Genomic DNA, 19,326 nt, shown 5'->3' with positions numbered 1-19,326 from the left:
CTGTCAACTTAACTCAGTCAACTGTTACTATCAAATGTTACTGTCACTGTCAACTTACTTGCGTCAACTGTTACTGTCACTGTCAACTTAACTCACTGTCAACTATTACTATCAACTGTTACTGTCACTGTCAACTTAACTCACTGTCAACTGTTACTTGCGTCAACTGTTACTGTCACTGTCAACTTACTTGCGTCAATTGTTACTGTCATTGTCCACTGTCACTGTCAACTGTTACTGTCACTGTCAACTGTTACTGTCACTGTCAACTGTTGCTGTCATTGTTAACTGTTACTATCACTGTCAAATGTTACTGTCACTGTCAACTGTTACTATCACTGTCAACTTAACTCACTGTCAACTGTCACTTGCGTCAACTGTTACTGTCACTGTCAACTGTTACTGTCATTGTCAACTGTTACTGTCAACTGTTACTGTCACTGTCAACTTAACTCACTGTCAACTGTCACTTGCGTCAACTGTTACTGTCACTGTCAACTGTTACTGTCACTGTCACCTGTTGCTGTCATTGTCAACTGTTGCTGTCACTGTCAACTGTTACTTGCGTCAACTGTTACTGTCATTGTCATTGTCAACTTTGTTTTGACAGATTTTTTCTTTTTACATTTTAAATAAGCTTTTAATATTATTTCAGGGTGTAGTTTACATCCACATGGACTTTTGCATGACCTTTAAGTGATCTTTAAAGCAGATTCATGATAAAAATGTTCTTGTCCTTAGTGTCCATGCTGAGAATTTTACACAAATCTTCAAAATATAAAATTCTTAGAGGTCTTTTAGAATAGTCACTATACATATGGCAGAAAAACGAAACATTAAATATTTGAGTCACTTAATCAGTGTATGTAGTGACAGTGTCAGTATGTAGTTGTCCATAACAGTTGACAAACTTTTTGTTGCAATATCAACTAGCAATATGACACTAGCAAATATGTTACACTGATAAAATATATAAACTCAAACCAATAGTTGTTTTATTGAGAAAGCATATTGTTTTTACAACTTTTTGCTGATGTGAAATGTACCCTATGCTGGCTTGAAACTATTGGTGTTTTTAGTGGGTTTCATTATTTGGTTATTTTGCTTCTAGAAATGATTGTTCTGCTTTTTTTGCTCAAATCAAAACAGCAACAAAATATTAAAGAGACAAGACAACTTTACTTAAATAAACAATTTATATCTCACATTCAAAGTTGTCATATAATTTTTTCTTAAAAAAATACCCATCCATGCAACAACAATAAAGATAAAAGGATCGTTTTCAGGATGAGGGGTAATAATATTCTTTCTTTTTATGCCAAATCTATGAATCTGTGTTCCTCTCTCATGGTTCGGCACAAAAGAAAGGTTTAGATACACAAACCAGCTACACTTTAATCATGTTAGCAATGATGTATTCTAAATTGCTAATTTATTGTGAGAGAACACATCACATCACGCATGTGGCATTTGTTCTTCAAACGTTTCCCTTCAACGATTACAGAAATGACCTGATGTGCTGCGATGACTCTGTTAAACATTAATGTACGCGATACACTCCTGGACGTCCCAGTTATGGCTATTGACCAAAATCACACGTCTAAATACAGACACATCCCTACGGCACAACTCCGCATAGATGCCATGTTGATTTATAATTTACACACCACATGTGACCAAAGTCAATAAATGTAGGACAAGACGAACGAACGAACAGTTATTACAGTATATTTGCTCAACTGCTACTACAGGCGGATGTGATGTCTGTTTCCCAGAGAATGCAGAAAAGTGTCCATGTTTCAGCAAAAGGTTGACACTATAGTGCAATAAATGATTCATCTAGACAGAGAACATGCTGAACGTGTCATTCTGACGAGGACCAACCAAGGGACGAATCTTGCTACATTTGCTGATGGCAAATGGTCACTGTGTATCGGTGTAGTTAAAAGACAACCCTTCAAAATGAATCCAAAACAAAACAAATGAAAAGACATGCTCTTGTAATGGTTTATAATAATTTACAGTGCAGATGTTAGTGAGCACTAACTAAAGCGAAGATAAGTTTCTTAATCAGCCGTCTGTTTTTCAGCAAAAATATCGAAAAATGCCTGAAACAATAAATGGAGAAGAAGCAAAACAGTTTCAAATATTAAAGAAGAATTATTTTTTTTTCGATTAAATCAAGATTTGCCAATGTGGTGAGAAATTAATTTGAGAATTTTTTCTGTAATCGAATCTTACACAATTTTGCTTTTCAATGTTTTAAGGATGTTTAAAAATTTCGACAGATTAAGAAAATTATGTTTTTTGCAGTGAGGTTTTCTTCTGTACTGATAACCTCGTTGCTGACAGGGAAGGACTTTGTAACACAAGGGTAATCTAAATTCAAGACTACAAATATACTATCCCAACAAATATGTAAAAACTGTCAAATTTAATGATTGCTCTAAATGTACAGAGTAAGATAGCTACCAAAAAAAAAAAAACATCACCTGACTGGTTAAATAGACGAACATAACTAAGCTGTCCATTCAACTATTGCCATAAGGCCAGATCCATCATCCTGTCATCAGAGAAGAGTGGTTTAAAACCACCAACTCCTACAATAAAGCTTTAACCAGCGACTCTGAGCTAAACGCCTCCCTTTAAAACTCTTGGAGAAATGCTGGGAACTACAGCTCATATTTCACCCCAAAAACACCACAAGAAAATAACATTACTGCATGAAGATATTTTTAAAACCAGTAAGATTTTGTTTGCATTGTGACATTATTTTCATAATTAAGCATAGTTATAATATATTAATAAATGGAAAACAAAATCAGTGTTTCTGGAAGATTTGGGTAGAAATGCTCTCATGCTTAATTTATCATGAAAATAATAGCACAAAAAACTTAAAGGTCCTAAAATAGGCTTCATGATTTCTTGTGAACTTTGGGTAAAATGTGACCTGGGCATTTCATCTTGTGATTCACCACACACACACACACACACACACACTCACACCCACACACACTTTAAGAGAGACCCTGACAGCGGACGTGCCCTGAGCTCCTGGATCATGACTGCAGTTCTTCAGCCGGTCACATGATGGATCTCCTGTCGAGGAGAGGCCGTCTCTCTCGTGACAGCAGAGTCAAGAACCTGCCTCCATTTCTGGTGGACATGAATCCCTCATGGCTCAAATACTAACTGAGAAACAGAAAACACACCTTTAGGTTTGCGTTATGTGCAATCTTTATAAACATCGTTGCTTTTCTAAGAAAATGTCAACAGTCTGGAGGGAGTAGCTTTGCATGTCGGACTGCAACTGAAGGACCGACTGGTTGGCTACTGGTTCTCCTCGCGGATCTGCTGCAAAATGTTGACGAGGCTCTCGAGTCCGAGCACGTATCCGCGGTCCGGGCCGTCGTGGACGGTTTGGTCATCCCGGAAACCCTTGAAGGTGCTGTGGGCGAAGTCTATCATGCGCACGTCCACACTCAGCGCCTGAGGCTTGTCCTGAGAGGCCTGGCTCTCCTCCGAGGGGTCCGCACACTCCGGGTCCTTGCCCTCGTAGATGATGAGCAGAGAGCTGGAGTAGAAGCGGTACGAGGCCTGGCGCTCCAGCACACTCTTCAGGCTGCACAGTTTGCTCAGGATGGGCTCAAAAAGGTCTTTGCGCAGCTGCGTCCCGTTGTGCATGAACTGAAAGAGTGCGTGTCGAAAGCCCTCGGTGGAAAGGCCCCGGCCGTAGTACTTGTTCCTGCATAGATAGTGACCCGTGTCCATTTGGTACACCTGCAGAATGAGCACAGGAGACAAGGACAGGTGGGTCAGGCTATCATAGTCAATGTGGCCTGTGATTTATACGTTATATTCGGTCAAGGCTTGATTATACGGTCTTCCATTGGCTTTTGCCTTCAACCACTGTGTTCTCTGGTCAGGCCAACGTTCTAAGATACAATATGGGACTTTTTTTAACAAGAAAATAATAAAAATGTTATTAATGAGAGAGTGCAAAAACCTTCCAAACCATGTCTTATAACTCAGATACACTTGGATAAACCTATATATATATAAATGAAGACTGTAGAGTCTACAAGCAAAAAGGGAACAGAAGATTTTTCAATTGCATTTGTCACGTACAGACAGCGTTGTCAAAACGAACCTCGTTCACAACCGATCCGTTAAAATAACTGAAAAAGCTGTGTTATTCATGTCAGGCCAGTAGATGTCACTTTGTAAAGAAACACTACGCGTCTATAGACTGAACATGTAATACGCATGACATCACCGTTTTCACAAATTCATGTTTTTGTAGTTTACATGGAGACGATAACGGCATCGGTTTCAAAAACGTGCACACTGAAACCCGTTTTCAACGCCATTGTCGTGCAAATGAACAGACAAAAAACTGATTTTTTTTTTCTCCATTTTTAATTGGACACAGTGTCGTGTAATCAGACCCTAAGTCAAATATCACATGCTCTCTAAAGAACCAGAGTTGGTTCTCATAGGTCGATCAGTAACTGTTCTTCAGCTGGGTCAGCTGCTTCAGTCTGACTGGAATATACACATACATATTCATATTTACAAATTACTACAGTGACATCTGCTCTCCAGCTTCTGTGCCATCTTGAGATTCAAACTTGGGTGCCATTGTACGAGTACCATGACTCAATGTGTCAACTACTAGAGTTTAATCTCGAACTAATTCAAATCAGCACCACTGCATTGTCTTAAAACCCCATTAACATTTCCCGTTACTTAAACGCAACAATTATTGCTATATTATTGCCTTAGTCAGGGTAGAAGCCATTCTGAATTTTACACGGATAAAAATGAGGCTGTGAGGGACAGACTTTCACACCAATAGATCGTTGTTTTTTTTTGTTCCGAAACACGGACTTAATTTGTTACAATGTTGCATTTTCTTGGTTCGGTTTGCTTTCACAAGGAAACCTTTCAAAGCGCACCAAACTGTGTTCACTCAAGTCACATGTGAGTACAACTGTCCTTATTGGTCAACATCTGTCCTTATTGGTCAGAGTTTCCTCTGTGTCAAGTGTTGAGTGTTATAATGCAGCTAGAGCAGGAATCAAGGCTTCATCAGTACTGCATTCTCACACACAGAAGAGCATACACACAACATTTTAAGATGAAGAGCTGCTCTTTTGCTTTTCAGCTGTGATAACTAATGTGCTCACTCACAGAATCAGACACTACTGCTATTTATAAAGCGCATTTTCCGTTTGAATTGATTCGTTGGTCCGTTAGGTTGGATTGCTTTCACACCTCGAGTCAACCGTCCCAGAGTTCATTTGCAATCGGTCCGAGAACACCTTGATCAGGTGATCTCAGAGCTCTTGCCTTGTTCGTATGCCTAAACAAACCAAACCAAGGGAGAAAACACACCAGGATTCGGAACAAACTCTCAGGTGTGAGAGCACCCTTACACTCTTTACAGTGCCATGTGCTGTATAAAGCTCCAAGATCACATCTGTCAGAACAGACACACACACACACTCCTAATGTGACACGCGCGTCGGGTCAGAGCCGTACGCACCTGCATGCCACACACACACACTCCTAATGTGACACGCGTGTCGGGTCAGAGCCGTACGCACCTGCATGCCACACACACACACACACACTCCTAATGTGACGCGTGTCGGGTCAGAGCCGTACACACCTGCATGCCACACACACACACACTCCTAATGTGACGCGTGTCGGGTCAGAGCCGTACGCACCTGCATGCCACACACACACACTCCTAATGTGACACGCGTGTCGGGTCAGAGCCGTACGCACCTGCATGCCACACACACACACACACACTCCTAATGTGACGCGTGTCGGGTCAGAGCCGTACACACCTGCATGCCACACACACACACACTCCTAATGTGACGCATGTCGGGTCAGAGCCGTACACACCTGCATGCCACACACACACACACACACTCCTAATGTGACGCGTGTCGGGTCAGAGCCGTACGCACCTGCATGCCACACACACACACACACACTCCTAATGTGACGCGTGTCGGGTCAGAGCCGTACACACCTGCATGCCACACACACACACTCCAAATGTGACGCGGGTCGGGTCAGAGCCGTACGCACCTGCATGCCACACACACACTCCTAATGTGACACGCGCGTCGGGTCAGAACCGTACGCACCTGCATGCCACACACACACTCCTAATGTGACACGCGCGTCGGGTCAGAACCGTACGCACCTGCATGCCACACACACACTCCTAATGTGACACGCGCGTCGGGTCAGAGCCGTACGCACCTGCATGCCACACACACACACACACACTCCTAATGTGACGCATGTCGGGTCAGAGCCGTACACACCTGCATGCCACACACACACACACACACTCCTAATGTGACGCGTGTCGGGTCAGAGCCGTACGCACCTGCATGCCACACACACACACACACACTCCTAATGTGACGCGTGTCGGGTCAGAGCCGTACACACCTGCATGCCACACACACACACTCCTAATGTGACGCGTGTCGGGTCAGAGCCGTACGCACCTGCATGCCACACACACACTCCTAATGTGACACGCGCGTCGGGTCAGAACCGTACGCACCTGCTTGCCACACACACACTCCTAATGTGACACGCGCGTCGGGTCAGAGCCGTACGCACCTGCATGCCACACACACACACACACACTCCTAATGTGACACGCGTGTCGGGTCAGAGCCGTACGCACCTGCATGCCACACACACACACACACACACACACACTCCTAATGTGACGCGTGTCGGGTCAGAGCCGTACACACCTGCATGCCACACACACACACACACTCCTAATGTGACGCGTGTCGGGTCAGAGCCGTACACACCTGCATGCCACACACACACACACACACTCCTAATGTGACGCGTGTCGGGTCAGAGCCGTACGCACCTGCATGCCACACACACACACACACACTCCTAATGTGACGCGTGTCGGGTCAGAGCCGTACACACCTGCATGCCACACACACACACTCCTAATGTGACGCGGGTCGGGTCAGAGCCGTACGCACCTGCATGCCACACACACACTCCTAATGTGACACGCGCGTCGGGTCAGAACCGTACGCACCTGCATGCCACACACACACTCCTAATGTGACACGCGCGTCGGGTCAGAACCGTACGCACCTGCATGCCACACACACACTCCTAATGTGACACGCGCGTCGGGTCAGAACCGTACGCACCTACATGCCACACACACACTCCTAATGTGACGCGCGTCGGGTCAGAACCGTACGCACCTGCATGCCACACACACACACACACACACTCCTAATGTGACACGCGTGTCGGGTCAGAGCCGTACGCACCTGCATGCCACACACACACACACTCCTAATGTGACGCGTCGGGTCAGAGCCGTACGCACCTGCATGCCACACACACCTGCATGCCACACACACACACACACTCCTAATGTGACGCATGTCGGGTCAGAGCCGTACGCACCTGCATGCCACACACACACACACACACACACACACACACACACACACACACTCCTAATGTGACACGCGCGTCGGGTCAGAGCCGTACACACCTGCATGCCACACACACACACTCCTAATGTGACACACGCCTCGGGTCAGAGCCGTACACACCTGCATGCCACACACACACACTCCTAATGTGACACACGTGTCGGGTCAGAGCCGTACACACCTGCATGCCACACGCACACACTCCTAATGTGACACACGCGTCGGGTCAGAGCCGTACACACCTGCATGCCACACACACACACTCCTTGACACGTGCATCGGGTCAGAGCCGTACACACCTGCATGCCACACACACTCCTAATGTGACACACGCGTCGGGTCAGAGCCGTACACACCTGCATGCCACACACACACACTCCTAATGTGACACACGCGTCGAGTCAGAGCCGTACACACCTGCATGCCACACACACACACTCCTAATGTGACACACGCGTCGAGTCAGAGCCGTACACACCTGCATGCCACACACACACACTCCTAATGTGACACACGCGTCGAGTCAGAGCCGTACACACCTGCATGCCACACACAAATTCCTAATGTGACACGTGTCAGGTCAGAGCCGTACACACCTGCATGCCACAAACAAATTCCTAATGTGACACGCGTCGGGTCAGAGCCGTACACACCTGCATGCCACACACACACACACTCCTAATGTGACACGCGTGTCGGGTCAGAGCCGTACACACCTGCATGCCACACACACTCCTAATGTGACACACGCCTCGGGTCAGAGCTGTACACACCTGCATGCCACACACACACACTCCTTGACACGTGCGTCGGGTCAGAGCCGTACACACCTGCATGCCACACACACACACTCCTAATGTGACACACGCGTCGGGTCAGAGCCGTACACACCTGCATGCCACACACACACACACACACACACACACTCCTAATGTGACATGCGCGTCGGGTCAGAGCCGTACACACCTGCATGCCACACACACTCCTAATGTGACACACGCGTCGGGTCAGAGCCGTACACACCTGCATGCCACACACACACACTCCTTGACACGTGCGTCGGGTCAGAGCCGTACACACCTGCATGCCACACACACACACTCCTTGACACGCGCGTCGGGTCAGAGCCGTACACACCTGCATGCCACACACACTCCTAATGTGACACACGCGTCGGGTCAGAGCCGTACACACCTGCATGCCACACACACACACTCCTTGACACGTGCGTCGGGTCAGAGCCGTACACACCTGCATGCCACACACACACTCCTAATGTGACACACGCGTCGGGTCAGAGCCGTACACACCTGCATGCCACACACACACACTCCTAATGTGACACACGCGTCGGGTCAGAGCCGTACACACCTGCATGCCACACACACACACACACACTCCTAATGTGACACGCGCGTCGGGTCAGAGCTGTACACACCTGCATGCCACACACACACACTCCTAATGTGACACGCGCGTCGGGTCAGAGCTGTACACACCTGCATGCCACACACACACACTCCTAATGTGACACGCGCGTCGGGTCAGAGCTGTACACACCTGCATGCCACACACACACTCCTAATGTGACACACGCGTCGGGTCAGAGCCGTACACACCTGCATGCCACACACACACACACTCCTAATGTGACACACGCGTCGGGTCAGAGATGAGAGATCTCGGGTCTGTGTGTAGATGAGAGAAGCAAAGTGTATGCGCGTTGAGCACGCTACATTATGGCCAAGCATGCGCCCTTAAAATAGCATATGAACGTGCCACTGAAAATGCGCCTCTGACTTTAGACTAAGTTTCTCCTGGTCTGTGGTGGAATTGTTTTCTGAAACTGCAAAATAGCACCAGGGAACGTTTGCGCCGGAACACGCCTCCTCTTTGCGCTGAACCGCCCCCGGGAGAGCAAGTTCATTCCCTAATTTACAGGTGTGCGTCTGTGGAGGAAGATGTCCGCTGTGCGTCGGGTGCAAAATAGGAATGATACATGTCATATATTATTACATTGATACATATATGACGGTGTACAAAGTCAATTGCGCTGGGTGCAAGATAGGGCCCCTAATGTGACACGTGTGTCGGGTCAGAGCCGTACGCACCTGCATGCCACACACACGCACTCCTAGCGTGGCAGACGTGCTCTGCTCGCACTTCTTCATCTGGCGGGCGGCCTTCTCCTCGGAGGCGTCGTCCCCGTGCTGCCGCGTGCCCATCTTCAGGTCCAGGATACAGGGGCAGCTGAAGTGGTGGACCACGTTCTCCAGCAGCAGGAACTCTGGAGGAGGCTCAGGTCAAGGAGCGTGACAGGAGGAAACACACACACATGCACACAGTGGGTTTACCACGGCCCGTCTGAATACTCCATTCTGATTGGCTGGAATGTGTGTTAAAATGGTTTAGCTCTGGATTGTGTTTCCCATCATTCCATTAACAATATTCTGCCTCTCTCAGAAACTAGTTCTCTCCTCTTAGCACCCGATCTGAATCACTGGTGATTAATGATGATTTCTGGAGCATTTTAAATGAGTGTCAGAGAGAGAAGAGCATCTGCTTCCTACAGCTCAGCTTGAGGAAATGAAGAGGGCCGTGGCAGAAAGCTGTTTTTACAGCACTTTCCTCCTTCTCTTTGATGTTTCTGCTTACTGTTAACTTACAGAAAACTTACTGTTTTGGGATAATGTTTGCCTATTGTTTGGGGGGGGGGGGGGTAATTATGGCACATAGTCTTAGACAATGCACCTCAAGGAAGCATGACAACAGAACAGCGACTGCTAACCGCAAAATGATTTTTAGTGTTGATGCATGGAGTTTTGTGTTCATTGAATTGAATGCAAGTTTACATAGAAATGATTTTGACTTTAATTCGCTTGTGATTTGTGAATAAAGCCAGAGACAGACTTGTTCCTGTCTGTTGGTGTGGCGGTACAGTGGTCAACAGGAGAGTCGAGAGTTTCCGTCATGGCCATCAATGGGGGAAATCAGGCACAAAATAAAGTCTCAAATTTTTCCAAGCAGCTCATGTCCTAAATGTTTAAACTAGCAGATACGTTTGACCTCATTTATAAAGTGATAATTTAAAATATAATGTATAAGAAATGTACGGAGCCCCTAAAGGGACCTTTGCAAAAATAAAAATATACAGACTTTCACATGCTCACAAGATACGTTTCTCGTGAGCACGTGAACGTCTGTATATTTTTATTTTTGCAAAGGTCCCTTTAGGGGCTCCGTAGGAATGAATGCAAACAAGCTGTAGAGGATTAGAACATGATTTACACTGATAGATAAATAGGTTCATGATTCACAGAGGGCCTACTTTCGAGTAAAGTATTAACCCTACATAAAGCTTTTCAGAACACCTCCCTGTAAAGAGCAGTTTTACACCGGCCCTTTCATTTCTCCTCTGCTAATGGAAACAGTACTTTTATTGATCAACTTCGTATGTCATACGAATGGAGAGCTGTAAGTGTAGTTGGTGTGAGGATACTGTAGAGCCTCCTGTCCTTGGACTCGGAGCGCATGCGGCTGAGCTGCTGTCGGTGGCAGCGCAGACTCCAGGGGTTGTGGCTGATCTTCTCGGAGCTCAGGCCACTGTTGCTGTCCAGCATCTGGAACGGCACATCCGAATGCATCTGGAGATCCAGAAGAGGACTCTTCAACTCCTGCAGACTGCACACACACACACACACACTGTTACCCACAATGCAATGCAAGAGGGACACTTGAGCATGTTTTCTCTTAGAATTAATATATTTTACATGGGACTGTTTGCTTGTTAAGTTTGTTGATTAACACAGATCTACTTTATAGGAAGAACCGTGTTATTACCACAGAGATCTCGTTTCCAATTTCAATTGTTCAAAATAAAAAGATTGGAAAACATGATACCGGTAAATAAGGTCATACTGCTTTGAACATTTCCTCATTATGACATCCCTAGTTCATAATTAATGTTAAAATATTTAAATTAAATTACAAAATGTTTAAATAGTATTTCCACTTATTTTCAAATATGTATATGTTTTTTTGTTGACTAAAATAAACTTTAAATCAGAGCAAAATTGACCAAATAAATATGACATGAAGAAATATTGGCTAAATTTAAAGGATATTAACATGACTATACGATAGTTTTATGTACAGAACAACAGTAAAATTACAATACTAATATTTATGAGTGTCTTCGTTTCTTTGCGATAGAGCTTGTATTTCGGTGGAAAACCACAGAGAACTTAAAGCTACTCATTTGACAACAGATTCATAAACGATTCTCATTAAAGGTGTGCGTTGTGTTTTCAGCGCGTTTACTGTGAACCGAGATGCTTCAAGATGCATGTAAAGAATACTCTGAAACATGTCATGCATCAGACTATATGTATATTATTATTACATCTGAGCCGTTGATGATCACATTCACGCATCCATGCATGGTTAGAATTTTTTCAAAGTTATCAGCCAATTGGCAAGTCTCACATTTGGCTCTTGGCGAGTGTTACCTGGATGATCCACACACACATAAAAGCTTCTGTTGGAAGCTACCGTATACATACATGAATTAAATATATATTAAATGTACTTGAAAACCCAGCAATTTTCCCCATGGATTCCTGAAATTTCAAACGTCTCAGGTTGGAAAATACAGAAACCTGTCTTAATATGTAACATCTCCTCCCTGAAGCTGTGTTTGTGTGTGGTGTTGTATGTTTGTGTACCTGTCGTTGCCGTCGCTGTCGTGCGCGGGCCGGTCCTCTTTAATCTCGCTGCTGGAGCGGTGGAGGCTCCGGCGAGAGTGTTTCCGGCGAGGCTGATCTCTCTCCGACAGCTCCTCGTGATCCAGACCCTCGCTCTCTTCATACGGGTACGCCACCAGATTAATGTAGCCGTCAGAGTCGCCCTCGAAACACACCAGCACCACACCTGGACAACACAACACTCACAGGTCAACTACTAGGAATACAATCAAGAAGAAATCACACATTATGACTCCAATTATAGCAGGGTTTGGACTAAATCAATGTTTCAAAGGTGATTCTCCATTAATAAACACTTGCTAAATGCAACAAGCAAAAGAGGACACATTTTATTCAAGTCTGAAGCCACAGTCATGCGATTTTATGACACATCAACACGCAGTTACTGCTGATATAATTCAGCTGGTAGCAAAAATGTAATTGTACATTTCTACTTTGTTCATGTACACACTTAGTTAAATATAGGACAGTTATTAAATATAGTTACATTCTGTACAAATTCAAGTACAAGCTTCAAATTTAGGCCCGGAAAATTCATGTAGCGACAACCGAATTTACATAAAAATGGCACAGCGTTCAGAACTAAGAGTGTGTGAATGCAGTGATGTCACACTGACAGCTCTTCTGAGGTTCAGCCAATCAGAAACCACGGCACCCACTGACACATTCACAGATTTGATGATAGTTTATTAAGGGCAAGAAGGATATCAATTTCTGAGTAACTAAAGAGAAAGTCCAGACGTATAAACATTGATGATTTTGAAAATTGAACGAGTTTACAGAAATGCCACGCAAAGAACCGCTAATGTAATGAAGAAGCTCAAAGGAGTGTGAGTTAGTGTGGTATGATGAATAAAGGAGCTGAGATAGATGTACAGAGTGAGTCTGAATAATCCCAGCATGCCTCAGTCGTGAAGCTCATCTTTAGCTCTGTGATCGTCCTCAGCGACAGGAGACTGAGACGAGGAGCTCATTCAGGAGGAACTGTTTAACAGCTTGTTTAGCGGAAGACCTGCTGATCTAGTGTCATCCTCTCTGATATAAGATCCACAGACTCCAGCCATTCATATTTTGCATAATTAGGTCATTATCTGGCTGCTTCCAAAGATGTTTTGTTCAGGCAGAAGCGATTGATCTGTGACAGTGATACAGTGCAGTCAGACAAGAAAATCACATTGTGTTTCTACGAAACCCCCGTCAGACGCTGGTCACTGACAGACATTACGTGTGCGGCTGCTACTGTGCCTGGGATGTGACATCTGCGATGAGATAAAAAGACTGGGTACTTTAAATCAGCATAAACACAGTAAGCATCTTTTAATTTCATTGTCTTCCCAACACACGACACAGGCTAGGGCTGCGGAGCTGGAGTGGAAGAACAGTTTTATTTCTCATGCTACTAGCTACACACTGCAAAGTTTCTGGATTGAAACAATAATTAAATGCGGGACTGAATCGGAAAATGTGATGATTGACAGTAATAACCGTAGCAATGGACGAGACAAGAAATCTGATATTGTGGGCCCTATCTGCACCCAGCGCAATTGACTTTGTACACCGACGCATGTATCATTCCTATTTTGCACCCGACGCACAGCGGACTTTTCCCTCCACAGACGCACGTCGGTAAATTAGGGAATGAACTTGCTCTCCCTGGGCGGTTCAGCGAAAAGAGGAGGCGTGTTCCGGCGCAAACGTTCCCTCATGCTATTTTGCAGTTTTAGAAAACAATTCCACCACTGACCAGGAAAAAACTAAAGTCAGTGGCGCGTTGCGCATGTTATTCAGATGCTATTTTAAGGGCGCATGCTTGGCCATAATCAATGTAGCGTGTGCACAACGCACACACACTTTGATTCTCTCATCTACACAGAAGCAGCAGTTGCCATTTTTGCAAATCATACATTATTACATTATAATAGCGATCCGCCATGGAACAAGCGCTCCTGCTCTTAAAGGGAATGTGAGATGTCGCTCTGATTGGTTTATTTCACGTTACGCCCAAACCACACCTATGAGTAATGAAGCGTCTTCAGACCAACCCATTTTAGATTTGCGTCGGGCGCAAGAGTCATTTATCCCACTGGTATAATAGCAACAGCGCCCAAGACTATCTGAAGTTATACCATATAGTGGGCAGTAAAGTTGAACTGTTAGGCTGAAGTTAAGAGTGTGTTTAGTTGGCTGTGTGTCAGTAAATTGTCTTAGAAAAGTCTTAGTCTTAGTAAATCGAATTAGAAAAATGGTCATTTTTTTAATAAATGAAAATATAAAAAATACATTCGCTAGATTTACAAATACAAAAAAAAGACATATTAAAAGATGAATTAAATTGTTAATATTTTATGCCTTTATTTGATCACCACCATTTTTGATAATAAATTTGTATTAAATCATAAATCCAGAAGAATTAAAACAGACAACACAGAATATTTGAAAAGCCTGTTATTGTAAAACTTTAAATAAATCATTAAATTGTTAAAAAAGTGTTATGAATTTATTAGACAAGCTTTTTGATTAATAAAATGTAATTAAACCAATGCAATCCAGAAAAATTAAAACAGGAAACATGGAATTTGGGGGAAAATAAACCTGATTTCACAGCGTTTCACTAATTACAGTTGTAAGAAAAGGTTTTATTTTGAAATGACCTGGATTTCAGCATTGATGGTCACAATTATAGACAAACACAAATCTGACACACACACGCATTTGCACTTTGCTTGGAAGACAAATGGTTAATAGTGAAACGAGTGGAAAACATGTTGCCTTCTGTAAATCTATTTGTTTGCCAGCTAAAGAGGTGATTTGATTTTGTAAGCCCTAAAACTTCAGTAAAACTACCCTGCGCCAGTGTAATTTATAACACTCATCCCACTCTGGTGTGTTGACATTTGAAAACAATGCCATGTGATTCATAAGGACAGGCCTATTTATAACCCCTGCTGTGACTCTATGAGGGAAATAACAAGCCTCAGTGTTTCTCTAGCATGGCCTGGAATAGTCAGTGGATGGTACAGATGTATGGCATGCGTTTAGCCCATCGCAGGGTTCATGTGGAAGGTATGCTGTGAATCTAGAATGTGAGATGTTTTGGTGATGGGGAACACAGGACAGATGATAAAAGACATGAGAGTCAGGAGTGTATTCATGTGCTGGCAGGAGTATTAAAACTTGACTAAGGCACTTTCATTGCTTTGTTTTGGGAAATCTGCACTTCTTTGGCTTTTTTCCACTCAATTTAGTTAAGTACACATTACATTACGTGAACGCGATCATCCCTTCCTCTTTAATACTAGTTAAAGAATAAACATGAACATCTGAAGGTATGTTGAAAGATACAGTACAACTTACTGAAACATATTATATTATATTATACGTCCAAAAGGCGTGAGTTAAATAATAACAACGATAACAATGTGCGTGTTAAGGGTCAGTCTGTGTCAGTTTCTGTTTTGGGTGGATTTGTCATGTTTTAGTTCAGTTTCCTTTGTTTCAGTTTTGTTTCCATGGTTTCTCTTTGATTTGATGATCATGTGCACCTGTCATTCATTTAGTTGATTCGTTTGGCTTGTGTTTTTAAACTCTGTCTTAGTTCACTCCATTGTGCATTCCCCAATACAGTTACCCAAACTTGATAAGACATACACCTCCTGTGATTCAATCCAAGCGATACAATCCACTTCCATGATGAACCGAGTAAAATGTAAGTGCCAAATGATCAAAAAACAAACATATTGTCACAGTTATGTTCAGTTTGTCTTACATGGACTTTTAGTTAGTTTTCATTCACATCATGTGTTCCTTTGTTTGATTTTCCCGCCACTCCTTTGTTTCTATGGTTACTGTTATTAGTTCATTCTGTTCAGGTGCATGTCATCAATTATCTTGTTTGAGTCACTATTTAATCCTTCATGGTACGGCGTTGCCATATGGCAACAATTATTTTTTACTAATTTCCTTGTTATTCAGAAAAAATACAATATATTGCACTATTGACATTAAAAGGGCAGGCCTTAAGGTAGCCAAGGATGTGCTGTTTTTAAGTCACATGACATTTGAATGTCCTCCAGAACTCTCCTTTCCCTCTATCACCCTCACACTGAAGTTGAGGTGCTCCAGAAATTGCTCTATTAACCTCATTTCCAAACAACTCTTCTCAAGCGGGATTTTTTGCAGCATCTTTGATAAGTAAATTAGATATTTTTATTCACAAATCAGCTTTGTCTAACAAAGCTTTACTGTAAATTGAGAAAATATCCATGTTTCCATAAGGCAACGCTGTACCACAGTGGAATTGCAGTAATATATTTCCCTATTGGGATTTTTTGTAGATAGTAGCATCAACAATAAGATTGCAGTTATTTAATTATTTGAAGCTTTTATTGTAGTATAGTTGTATTTATGTATACATAAATTGATTTCTTCTTTCCAGAAAATGAATACAGCAATATTTAACGGGAAGGGCAACAGGAAGAGTGCAGAGTTAGCTCTTCCATGGGATGAGAGTGAGGATGAGTTGGCCAAATGATTGGCAATGATAGGGATCTACTTATTTTTGGTTTGCATGAGTTCCAAGTGTATATATCTATCAATTTCTAAAAGAAATGTGCAATTAAACAGAAAAGAAAATCAGAAATTTATAGAAAAACTACTTTTTTGACCATGTAATAAAAACTGATTTGAAAAAATAGTTCATGGTTACAACATAATGCATACCATAGAGGGTTAAGTTCTTCCCTCACAGTCCTTCAGTGTTCGGTCTACGTTACATTTAGTGTGTGTTGCCCTGCCTGTCTGAGTATTATGTGTGTTACCCTTATTAAACTTCACATTGGAACTTTATTCTTCATCTTCGTCTAGATTTTCGTCTAGATAAACCTTGGGTGTGGAAATCTGCAGCACTTTCTGCGAATGGCGAATGTGCATGAGCCAGTCAAAGAGGATGATGTGATCAGAGAGGACTTCTTAAAGCTGGACATCTCAAGAGAAGACAGACTGGAACAGAACTCTAGCCAGGCTGGACTCTGGCTTTCCTCTGACATGACACTGGATGTCATAACATCACACTTCACTGCACCTGCTTTCATCAGAGCAACTCAAATATTATGATATTAAGAAAAAGGAGCTGTCTCTCATGACAGTTCACATCCCGTCTCAGACCGGGTTCTGTACAGCAGACAGACCTCACCATCTGACAGCAAACAGCTGTTACACTGAACAAGTGAGAACAGACTGAGAGTCAGAGCTGTACGTGATACAGGCCACAGGAACATACGGATGACAAAACAGGAAATGAGAAGTCTGATGGTTTAAAGATGCCCTGGTGAAAAATAAAAATACTAAAATGTATTTTAAATACATTTATTTTATGCTAAGTACACTACAAATACATTTACATATTTATGTACTTGATGTAAATACCCTGCAATTGTACTGTTGGTATCCTATACTGATATACTTAAAGTCTGCTAAATTGAAACAACTATTTTTGAACAAAATGTACTTTAGTAATCCAGAAATAGTGCTGCAGTTCAACTAAAGTGCAAGATATTTAAAGTGTCACACTCACCAACGATCGGATTTGCTGTACTTTTGCTAAACACTTTTTAAGTACTCTTTCTAAAGCTGTGCCATTATTTATAAAGATTACTTTATTGTAGCCTATTTGAAGCACACTATAATGATGCCATTGGCACACTTCAAGTTTACTTGAAATGCCATTGCAATGTGTTTTAAAATCACTAAAAGTTTATTATCAGTGTAATATTAATGTATGTTTACACTTTTACAGTGTAATTTAATTGCAATTGTAATGTCACCAAAATACATTTGAAGTTTATGCTGAGCGAATTATGCATTTCAACACTTAAATACAAGAGTATATTTAAAGTGTACTCAGAATAGTTCCAGTTTAGCACAAACAAGTATACAAAATACAACTTTAGTTGAGCTTCAGCGTTACTTTTGGACAACTAAAATGCATTTAGTACAAAATTAGTTGTTCCAATTTAACAGACTTTAAGTATACCAATTTATAGATCTCCAATAGAAACAGTCAGGCAAACGATGGCAGTCAAAACTGTCCTGTTACTAGAGCTAACATCACAACAACAGCATATCTTGGCTCTGTGAAACAGCAAAACCAATGTAAATCTGTACTCACACTAGGCAGGGTTTTCACCGTTCACACAGTGCAGGTTTCCGAGATTACGGTTGTGTGAGTCCTGAACACTTACAGGAGTGAGTTCAGTTACAGAATGCGGTTGTCACTCCCGTAAATAACTGAACTGTGTGTAAACGTTACTGAATTAAGGGCTCAAATACAGGACTGACTGTATTCTGCTGCTGTGTGAACGTGGCCATAATACATTCTGTTATACTATCAACTGAAAACAGCATAGACTAAAAGATCTTGGTTCATCAAAATGCAGATCGATTAAAATCCATATTGTCAACCCAGCTCTAGCATCCACAAAGCTGAAATGTTCTAGTGGCTCATAATAGATCTTAAGACACTGTCTTGACATAATGGCTGGTATGGGGTTAGAATTGTTGCAATATTCCAAATAAATAGATTGAGACTCACAAATAAATATACAGTGATTAGGGATGCACCGATATGAAATACGATAACTGATCATTCTTTATATTTGAAAGCCGATAACCGATATATTGGCCAATAAATCTAAATCCAGATTTTTTTTAAATACTTTTTGAGAGCCTGATTACAAAAACAAAAGTCTCACCATTAAAATCCATGTCCTATACACATAATTATAATGATGTTCTCATTATAATTTTATGTAGCCTATGACAGACTTGCGCTGCACATGTTGCACTGAACCGTATTTTCCTTTTCAAAGTGATTCAAAACATCAGTTTGCATCTGAAGTGTCTCAGCTGAAGGACTTTATCAGCTTTAAAGGGTTAGTTCACCCAAAAATGAAAATTCTGTCAGTAATTACTCACCCTCGTGTTGTTCCAACCCCGTAAGACCTTCGTTCATCTTCGGAACACAAATTAAGATATTTTTG

General features: G+C 42.7%; 1 protein-coding gene across 1 annotated transcript in view; it reads right to left on the bottom strand.

Annotated features, from left to right (window-relative positions):
• Positions 1–631: 631 nt before the first annotated feature.
• ip6k1 (inositol hexakisphosphate kinase 1) overlaps positions 632–19,326 on the bottom strand; it is a 44,326-nt gene continuing 25,631 nt past the window's right edge. Inside the window, exons 3-6 of the mRNA XM_081385604.1 lie at positions 12,251–12,455; positions 11,026–11,207; positions 9,638–9,813; positions 632–3,780 (exon numbers count right to left, since the gene is read on the bottom strand). Of these exons, the coding sequence (XP_081241730.1) occupies positions 3,331–3,780; positions 9,638–9,813; positions 11,026–11,207; positions 12,251–12,455 (1,013 nt within the window). The 3' untranslated portion in view covers positions 632–3,330. The remainder of the gene's footprint in view (positions 3,781–9,637; positions 9,814–11,025; positions 11,208–12,250; positions 12,456–19,326) is intronic.

Source organism: Scardinius erythrophthalmus (assembly GCF_964197995.2).
Source record: "Scardinius erythrophthalmus genome assembly, chromosome: 14".
Lineage (NCBI taxonomy): Eukaryota > Metazoa > Chordata > Actinopteri > Cypriniformes > Leuciscidae > Scardinius > Scardinius erythrophthalmus.
Note: the sequence above shows the minus strand (reverse complement) of the source record. Positions and strands in the feature narration are given on the sequence as shown.